The sequence below is a fragment of the Nylanderia fulva genome, unplaced genomic scaffold (genome assembly GCF_048542155.1).
Source record: "Nylanderia fulva isolate GAGA-0341 unplaced genomic scaffold, ASM4854215v1 Scaffold816, whole genome shotgun sequence".
Lineage (NCBI taxonomy): Eukaryota > Metazoa > Arthropoda > Insecta > Hymenoptera > Formicidae > Nylanderia > Nylanderia fulva.
The window spans coordinates 31128-41190 of NW_028190935.1; the positions used below are offsets into that span (position 1 = coordinate 31128).

The 10063-nt window shown below is 33.8% G+C and overlaps 1 protein-coding gene across 1 annotated transcript; it reads left to right on the forward strand.

The window, feature by feature from the left end:
• The first annotated feature begins 572 nt into the window (after nucleotides 1–572).
• Nucleotides 573–6842, forward strand: LOC146719927 (uncharacterized). Its single transcript, XM_085489391.1, has 5 exons — nucleotides 573–589; nucleotides 3898–3972; nucleotides 5592–6008; nucleotides 6204–6323; nucleotides 6407–6842. Exons 1-5 carry the CDS (start codon nucleotides 573–575, stop codon nucleotides 6840–6842), a joined length of 1065 nt encoding a protein of 354 aa, XP_085345517.1.
• Nucleotides 6843–10063: the final 3221 nt, after the last annotated feature.

The window sequence follows — 10063 nt, forward strand, 5'->3', positions numbered from 1 at the left end:
GAAATTTAATTAAAAAAAGATAGCTAGTTTTCTATTCCTGATGAACTAGTGCAAATTTTTTTTTAATAAAGAAATTTATTAAAAAGATAGCTATTTTTTATTCCCCGATGAAAAGTGCCCCTTTTTTTTTTTTAGTATAATTTGAAAAATTTGCAAAGCGAAGGGGCGTTCTTTAAAGGGTTTGTCAAAAAAAAATTAAATTTTAAATTTTTTTAGTGTTAAATTAATGTAAATTTTTTAAAATATTTAAAATTTTTTTTTAATTATATTTTTTATAAAACATTGAATTTTCTTTAAAATATGGAAAACATGTTAAAATTAAAAAGCCAATAAAAAAAAAACTTTTATTTTTTTTTTAATGTAAAAAAAATTTCAGAAAAAAAAAAAAATAATAAGGTTAGACAGCTGACAAAAACTTTAACATTTTTTTTAATATTATAAAATGCAGCGTCTTTAACAGCTTGCAAGTGTCAATAGATTAAAGTACCAGTCAGAGTTTGCTGTAGCTTCAGTTGATGTTGTTCTGCAGATATTATTAGTTGCTAATATAAACAAGCGCTGGGGCAGCTCCAATGCCTTCTAGCGTGAAGTGAGTGGCTATTAGATACCACGCCCCACAGCATTTATAGATAATTGGCAGTAGAAGAGATTTATATAACCGTTTTAACATCCTCTTCCTAATTCTTCTTACTTCTATTGACTTCTTTAATTTTAGCGAATATTTCCGACTTCTCTTAGTATATCTTATATGCGGCAAAAAACGATAAGTTTGCATCCATGTATACTACGAGAACTTTATTCTGTACAAAAATTTTATCTTTTGCCCTAAGAGAAGAACTCTGGGGTCCTTCAGCATCCAAATCCCTTTTAATAACACAGCCCTTGTTTTATTTTCCGATATTTGTAACCCGCTATCCGTAATCCATTTCATTATCCTGTTTATTCTCCTTCTGCGCCTATTCCTCTAATTGTTCCTAAATTTTCCTGGAAATGGATTAGAATATCATCCGGCATAGCTATGTATTCAGATCTCGTTGCTGCCGTTTTTTGTTCCACTAATATTGAGTACCATAACTTGTTCATGCTGTGGGCCCAAAAATGGAACCATGAGGACACTCCTTACTCAGGAGCTTGGATACCCCCCCAATCACTTTCTCACGGCTTGCCACTTGACCTCTCGATTCGAGAAGTAAAGAAGTACTCCATGAACACCTTCAAACAAATTCCTTGTGCAGTCACAATCCCTAATCCGGTCCAAAAATCCCAATCCAAGAAAGAATTGTCGACGAAATGTTCTACTTATATCGACAAAATATGCCCATTAGACTTGATTCGGGCCGATTTCACGCTGCACTGACGCTCGCATATGCGCCTCGTTGATTCGTAATTATGAAGCCATATTGATTGGCGAAGCACATTTTAGACTTTCGTAAATTACTTTGAAACGTGGTACCATGATTTCTGTTCGTAAGTTTCCCAACAAATGCAACAGTGAGATGGACTGTAGATTTAGGATTCGCTGGATCCTTTTCAGGCTTTCGAGCAGCAGTTTTAACATCCGCTGGTTCATTGCTTTGGAAAAGCTTGTTTTTTATCAAAGCATGTGTTGAAAGAAGTGGTAAAGTGCGGGTGGTGCTGCCTTTCCAAAATTTTTAATATTTCGCTGTTGTTAGTTTATCCGGACCAGGAACTTTTTTCTTCTTTGTTCTTTTTAATTGATTCATTCTATTTCGTCCATTCTTATTTCCTGTTGACATTATTGTAGGTTAAGTATTCGCTATATCTGTCTTAGTTTGTGAATCCTTGATTACTGTAAATTTCTTTACATCCGGCAATTATGTTTCCAATCCAAAAGTCACTTCGCGATAAAGTCCCAATCAGTGTAAAAATCATACCTAATTTATCGTACTTAGGATTTACTATTTTTAATCTTTCCATCATTAGCTTGTATGCCAGTCAAGGGTTTTTAGTGTTGTTCCGGTTCACGAACGAAATCATTCCACGAGTCCTTTTTTGCACTTCCCAATCTCTCTCTGTAGTACCTTCCTTAGTCTGCAGTTATATATCAAAACTGTGATTCCATACGCCTTTTCATATTAAGTTTCCTGTACCGTTACAGCTTCTACGAAATGCCGCCAAGTCTTTCTATGTGGTCAGTTGTTCGCTATACCACGGTAACTGTTTTCCTAGACAGAGGTCTTCTCCTATTAGATTGATACGCCACGATTAAGATCATCTTTTATTAAATAGATTAACGGCGTCTCCGGACTTGTTATTTTGTGATTTCTTTACAAAAGGTCCCATTGAGTTCTGATTTAATAACATCGCCAAACTGATCCCAATTGACCTTCTTTAAGTTATAGAGTTGTCCTGTGATTACCTGATTTGTTTCTGAATTTTTATTGTTGTTATGTTCAAAGTATATACAATTATGGTCTGAGGAAGTCATTTTCGGGAAGACCTTCCAATCATTAATATCCTTCAGGACTCCACTATTCACCACAGTCAAGTCTATATTGGCCTCTCCTATTATAGTAGAGAACGTTGGTTCGTTTCCAGGCTGATTCAAAATGTATACATTTTTATTTATTAGGAAATCCTCGAGTAATTCGCCTTTCGCGTCGTTCTCTTTGCAGTACCAAGTTTTGGAGTGAGCATTGGAGTCCATTGATATGATCATGTCGTGGCTTTTGAACGTTTCTATTATAGTCTCCAACTTATTAATAAAATAGTTTAGCTCCATGGAAAATTGACAATAACTGATACCAAATATAAGTTTACTTCATTATGTACTATATGTGCGCAAGCTATATGTTCGTCCGTAAACTGTTCGATTTTTGTGACAGTTATTTCCTGATTATATACAACTATAGCAGCTTTTGTATCTGTCACCTTATTACTTTGAACAACTCTTGCACCAAGTGAAGCGCAGCCTTTGACTTGTCCTTGGAATACGTATGGTTCTAGTATCAGACACACATCAATGCCTTGTTCCTCTACTTTTAATCTTAATTCGTATGATGCCGTCTGCGAACGGCCAACATTTATTTGAAAGAATTTATCATTATGTATAATCTATTTTATTCTTTACGATTTCAGTTACTCTTAGATACTCCGGGCATCTCTTGTCACTTACAGTATGATGTGTGTCTTTCCTTTTAGCTCTTGTACAATTAGCGCAGACTGCAGATTTCTCTCTCTCTCTCTGAGCAATTGGTGCTTATATGTGCCACGCCCCCCCCCCCACAGTGTCCACAAGTGGGGGTCTTTTCCTTGCAGTGTTTTTTAACACGTGTGCCTAAGCCTAGACAACGGAAGCACCTAGTCAAGGCTAAGTAATCATTAACCTTGTATGATCTCCAGTCAATATATAGTCGTTCTTGCTCCAAGAGTTTCTTCTTATCTCTCCTGTCACCCTCTATTACCCAGTTATTAGTATTTCTGGTTTTAACAAATGTGTTGTATCTTGTATTAACCCTGCTTTCATTTTCCTGCTTGGCGATTCCAAGTTTTTCAACATTCTTAGACCAAAATTGTTCCATAAACTGCTTCTTTGTGACCGACTTTACGTCATATACTATCATACTGGGTCCAGTTTTCTTAGGCAGCTCTGTTTTCAGCCCGCATTCATTGTCTTCTATTATCTGCTGGATCGTTTTTTAATTCGTTTCCACCTTCCGTTTCCACTAGAATGCCTCTGTCTCCCACCTTTCTCATTCTTTTAATCCTTATTTTCTTTAATTAACGGATTCATTTTCTTTGTAAGTTTTTCTTTGACATCCTCACACGTTAAATTGTCCTTTTCATTTAAAGGCTTAACAATCATTACCGAAGAATTAGTCTTGAATCCGCTTTTTAGTGTAGTACGTTGGATAATTTCTTTTTTTTCTGTTTCAGATGCTGCTGTTCCGGACCATGGAGTGAACGCCACTTGAACATAGGACATCGAACTGATAGAATTTTCGATGCCAGGTAAGTACACTTTAATTTTTCTCTCTCAAACGATACTCTCTTGTAATTTCCCTTCTAGTAGCACCCACTTAGACAATATGAACTTAATTGTATTCTTATTGATTTTATTGTTTTCATTAAAGATGAAACTCTTCTAGAGCTACTCTTTCAGATCTCACTTCTTCTAGCGTAACTTCCTTGTCGTCCTTTTCAACTTTCGGTGAGCCTTTTTTAGGTTCCAGTTTCTCTCTTTCCACACTATTCGCACTGCTTTTTTTGAACAGGTTCAGGAAAATAATACATCATTATCATCAGTTTCTCTGGTATTTTTTGAACTGGGCGTTTTGTCGTTTTTTTTTTCAGCCGGAGAGTCGTATGCCTCCTCACCTTGTTCAAGCAAAGCGCTAAAGCAGGCCTATTTATTCTCCAGTTATTATTTTCGCCGATGGTGGTGGTGATCTGGGCATAGACTCCCTTCTCTTGAACGGGTCCTGTTCTTTATCTCCGGGTTTGTGTTCATCGTTAAACTTTGGTTTGAGTGTATTTTTAGTTTTTTCATTGTTTCTCCATTTTTCATCCCACGAGTATGGTAGGAACAAGTATCAATGATTCAGAGCCTCCATGATATCACCAAGGCCTAGCTACCTCTGGGGGGTCGGCAGGTTACCCCAGAGGGAACGTTTGCGACCCGCGCTGTTTCACGTCTTCGTGGCCAAGCAGCCATCGGCACGTTGCCTACACCTTGGCTTAAGACGTTTGGTGCATTCTTAGTCTGTCCTCTCCTTCCAAACTCATCCGGCAAGGTTGAACCTACCAGGGGCATAGCCCCCGCCGGCATGACTTCGAAGGTGTGTTCGCGTCGCATGCCCTAACATGCTCCTTCTCACTCCAATGCGCTCCAATACGTTCGTGTCACCGGAAACAAGATGGCGACTAGATGTTCGCGTCACGTTAGAGCATACTCTAAGGAGCAATTAGGAGCACGCTCTATTTGCCTCACCTTCGAAGGTGGTGCATTTGGGGCTATTTTATCGCGCATGCGTGTGAAGCTTGTACTGTAAACAGTATCCCACTGCTCAAGAGTCGGGTAGTCCAATAACCTCGCTTTTATTATTCGGCTACGCCGTCACTGTCTTGAGATTTCACAATGGAAACTTCTTTTAAGTATTCAGGTAAGAATTTTATATATGATGCTGATTACTTAAATACTCATAATACTTTTTATATTTTTACTTAATTAACTAATAAAATAAATTCTAAGAGATAGATTAAATGATTTTATTCTAAGATAATTTAAATTGCATAAATATTGTACTATATTAATAGTTTTATTTTTCAGCTGTGAAACCTAAAACTGGTATCATTAAAATTAATTAAGCCTCCCCAGACTTTTGCGTGTACTTCTGTTGTAACTGCTACAACAAACTCGACACAGTTCCTAACCACAACTGCGCCTTTGGATTCTGTACTGAATAAAATAAGTTTTTTCTACAATTCAACCTCAGACTATAATCCACGAGAGTCCTTCTGTTACAGTTCCTGTAACAAGCTCTATGCAGTACACACCTACAACTTTGTCTTCACTAGACTCTTCAATTGTGAATGCTTTACTAAATAAAGCAGGTCCTTCTGAAATTCAGCCTCAGATTAAATCATGAGAGTTCTTCTGTTACGATTCCTGTAACAAGCTTTATGCAGCACACGCCTACAATTGTGTCTTCATTGGACTCTTCAATTATAGACTCAGATAATGAAAAAGAGAATACTTCTGGTGTCAATAATGATGGCTATTTTATTTGGGACTATAAAACCATAATGTTGTTTTTCACAGAGTATGAACAGCATGAAAAAAAATTCCAGAAAAGAAAATATCAAAGTAAAGAGGCTATGTTTCAAGCGATAGCAGAATCCTTCCAAGAAAGAGGTTATGTGAATGCTACTAAAAATCACATGAAAAATAAATTTAAATTGTTGAAGAAGAAATGGGATAAACATATCAAACAGACCATGGGAAAAAATAGTTCTGGAAAAGGCACTAAACCTCTTCCATTTAAAGAGTAAGTTCTATCTTGTGTTTTCTGTATATAATTATATATATGATATTTTTGAATTAAACATTATAATTAATAGTTCAGTCGATTTGTTTCATATTTTTATTTTGTCATTCTTACAATATTCTGTTTTTATTAAGTAGTTAGTATTATATTTAGTATTTAATAAGTAAGTAATAGAATACATATGTATCTTTACAGTGAAATGATAAACTTATTTGGAAAAAGTCACAGTGGAGTGCCATCTTTTGTAGCTGGCCGCAATGGAATGGTTTCTCAAGAAGACATTTTGCAAAAAGTGGTCAGTCAACATTTGTCTCAGTGAGTAATCATCTCCTTAAAATGTTTTTTAATTCATTTCTAGATATATTTTTAGATATAATTTAAAATGTTTTCTATTATAGGAATGTAAATGAAGAACAATCTTCTATTGCACTAGACTCGCCACCTTCGACACCATCTGCAGTTAACAGTCAATCTCAATCAGTAATAGGTAGCAGCAAATCGTCCATGACGGATAGCAGTTGCTCATCTTTAATAAATACAAAAGCAAAAGTACGAGATGGCAAATTGGCGCATACTCTACAATCACTTAAGGAATCCATCTGTGCTGTGCTACAAAGAGAAAGTGATGCCAAACAAGAAACACGTACAAAATACCTGACGGAGCTTAAAAAATGTAATGAATTACAAATAGAACAATTACAATTGCAAAAAGAACGAAATAGTATCTTACAAAGGCAACTTAAGATACTAGAGAGAATAGAAAGTAAAAAATACTCAACACAAGAATTATCAGACGAAGAAGATTATAAAGATATAATAAGACTGAAGGTTTAAATTATATGTATACATAAGACATTCATAAAGTTTGTTCCTTTGCCTACTTAAAGGAGAAAATGTAGTAAAACACATTTATTAATCTTTTCTACATATAAATTCTGCGAAGTTACACATTTTTCCTGACAAGATCTGTCAGATATAGTAATTATAAAAATAGACACATTGTCTTTTAAAAAATGTTAATAAGATATTATTACAAATTTATAAAATTTATGAACAGTTTATTAAGTTTAATTTTAATTTTGTTAAAAGACAAGTGTGTTGGTTTTTACAATAATTATATCTTAATTAGATCTAATAATTAGATCTTTCATCATTGGGAATAATGTGTAACTCTACAGGATTCAAAGGTAAAAAAAAGCTAATAAATGTACACATTTTCAATCACTTCATTTTTTACTTTATAACCAAAGTTACAAACTTTATGAACATTTCACGTAAATGAAGTTATATGTATTTAAAATTTATATAATTTTGTTAATTTTATTTAAAATTTTTATTTCAAGTTGAAATAACTTTTATTTTATTAAAGTTTATTTTAGTTTTTTATTTATTTATTTTCTGTTATTTTGATAAACAGCGTGACAAAGCTGTATCAAGCTCTGCAAGAGAGGAAAGCTACATTTACTTATTGAGTTCTTTTAGTTGAAAAAAGCTGCATTTATTTATTGAGTTTTTTTAATTGGGAAAAGCTGCATTTACTTATCGAGTTTTTTTTTACATAATAAAGCAGCATTAATTACTTGCAGTCAAGCGTACAAAACGTGATTGAAAATCAAAACTGTCATTTCTTGTTCAATTTACATTTTTTTGTTAATTATCGATAAAAAATCATAATAAAATATATATTTGCATTATGCAGTTATATTTCTCTATTTGTATGAAAAATAGGCGTATATGACAATAAAAGACTGATGTATGGATAAATTTTTAACAAAATTGTTTTATTTGTTGTCTTACATATTACATAAGAATTTATTTTATAAAATTTAATATCAAACTTTAATAATTTTTAATTAAAATGAGCTGAATAGAAGATATATATTCGTAATATTCATAATTATTAATAAATGAAATATATTTGTGTAATCGTTATGGTTATAATCGTTATAATCTTGAAACTATAATTGTACATTGTTTCCTAATTTTTATAACTAAAAAAACATAAATATTTGAAAGCACTTTGATAGTTTTGTACATTAAATACATATCATACATATTTTTAATTGAACGACACAGATTGATACAATGCAGTATGTGATATGACGACGTTGACAACGACACGATATTGATATTTAAAAAAATAATAAACATAATATTTAAATATTAATATTAGAACATAATATTTAAATTTAACGTATAAGACGGGCAACAAGAGCCAAATCGCGGATGACAATGCGTTATTTTAACGAAACTAAATAATTTTTCGTTAGAATTAAATTACCGGTGCACAAGGCACCAAATTTTTACTTGGACACGGCCAAGATTTTAAATATGAAATAATCTCATATTTTGAGATTTAATTTCAATACCCCTTTAACCCCCCTACGGAAAATAAATAAATGAATGCAAGAGAAAAATATAGATCCGAAAATCGCTGAATCGGGAATCGAACCCGAGACCTTTCGCTTGCCGGGCGACTGCTCTTCCAGCTGAGCTATTCAGATCCTTTCGATTCTATACTTTTCTCTGTTATATATATTAATGTTGGTAAACAAACGCATTTTTTAAGCCAGCGTGTATCAAATATAAGAGTTTTAACAAGGCTCTGTAATATAAATATAAATTTAACGTATAAGACGGGCAACAAGAGCCAAATCGCGGATGACAATGCGTTATCCTAACGAAACTAAATAATTTTTCGTTAGAATTAAATTACCGGTGCACGCTGGCTTAAAAAATGCGTTTGTTTACCAACATTAATATATATAACAGAGAAAAGTATAGAATCGAAAGGATCTGAATAGCTCAGCTGGAAGAGCAGTCGCCCGGCAAGCGAAAGGTCTCGGGTTCGATTCCCGATTCAGCGATTTTCGGATCTATATTTTTCTCTTGCATTCATTTATTTATTTTCCGTAGGGGGGTTAAAGGGGTATTGAAATTAAATCTCAAAATATGAGATTATTTCATATTTAAAATCTTGGCCGTGTCCAAGTTAAAATTTGGTGCCTTGTGCACCGGTAATTTAATTCTAACGAAAAATTATTTAGTTTCGTTAGGATAACGCATTGTCATCCGCGATTTGGCTCTTGTTGCCCGTCTTATACGTTAAATTTATATTTATATTACAGAGCCTTGTTAAAACTCTTATATTTGATACACGCTGGCTTAAATAATGCGTTTGTTTACCAACATTAATATATATAACAGAGAAAAGTATAGAATCGAAAGGATCTGAATAGCTCAGCTGGAAGAGCAGTCGCCCGGCAAGCGAAAGATCTCGGGTTCGATTCCCGATTCAGCGATTTTCGGATCTATATTTTTCTCTTGCATTCATTTATTTATTTTTCGTAGGGGGGTTAAAGGGGTATTGAAATTAAATCTCAAAATATGAGATTATTTCATATTTAAAATCTTGGCCGTGTCCAAGTTAAAATTTGGTGCCTTGTGCACCGGTAATTTAATTCTAACGAAAAATTATTTAGTTTCGTTAGGATAACGCATTGTCATCCGCGATTTGGCTCTTGTTGCCCGTCTTATACGTTAAATTTATATTTATATTACAGAGCCTTGTTAAAACTCTTATATTTGATACACGCTGGCTTAAAAAATGCGTTTGTTTACCAACATTAATATATGTAACAGAGAAAAGTATAGAATCGAAAGGATCTGAATAGCTCAGCTGGAAGAGCAGTCGCCCGGCAAGCGAAAGGTCTCGGGTTCGATTCCCGATTCAGCGATTTTCGGATCTACATTTTTCTCTTGCATTCATTTATTTATTTTCCGTAGGGGGGTTAAAGGGGTATTGAAATTAAATCTCAAAATATGAGATTATTTCATATTTAAAATCTTGGCCGTGTCCAAGTAAAAATTTGGTGCCTTGTGCACCGGTAATTTTATTCTAACGAAAAATTATTTAGTTTCGTTAGGATAACGCATTGTCATCCGCGATTTGGCTCTTGTTGCCCGTCTTATACGTTAAATTTATATTTATATTACAGAGCCTTGTTAAAACTCTTATATATAATATTTAAACAAATTTATTTGGATACTCTTAT

What these genes read in the sequence shown, in the direction of transcription:
- LOC146719927 (XM_085489391.1), top strand. An exon ending in GATAGAATTTTCGATGCCAG is followed by an intron (nt 3,973 to 5,591) that starts GTAAGTACACTT and finishes TCTGAAATTCAG; the next exon opens with CCTCAGATTAAATCATGAGA. An exon ending in AAACCTCTTCCATTTAAAGA is followed by an intron (nt 6,009 to 6,203) that starts GTAAGTTCTATC and finishes GTATCTTTACAG; the next exon opens with TGAAATGATAAACTTATTTG.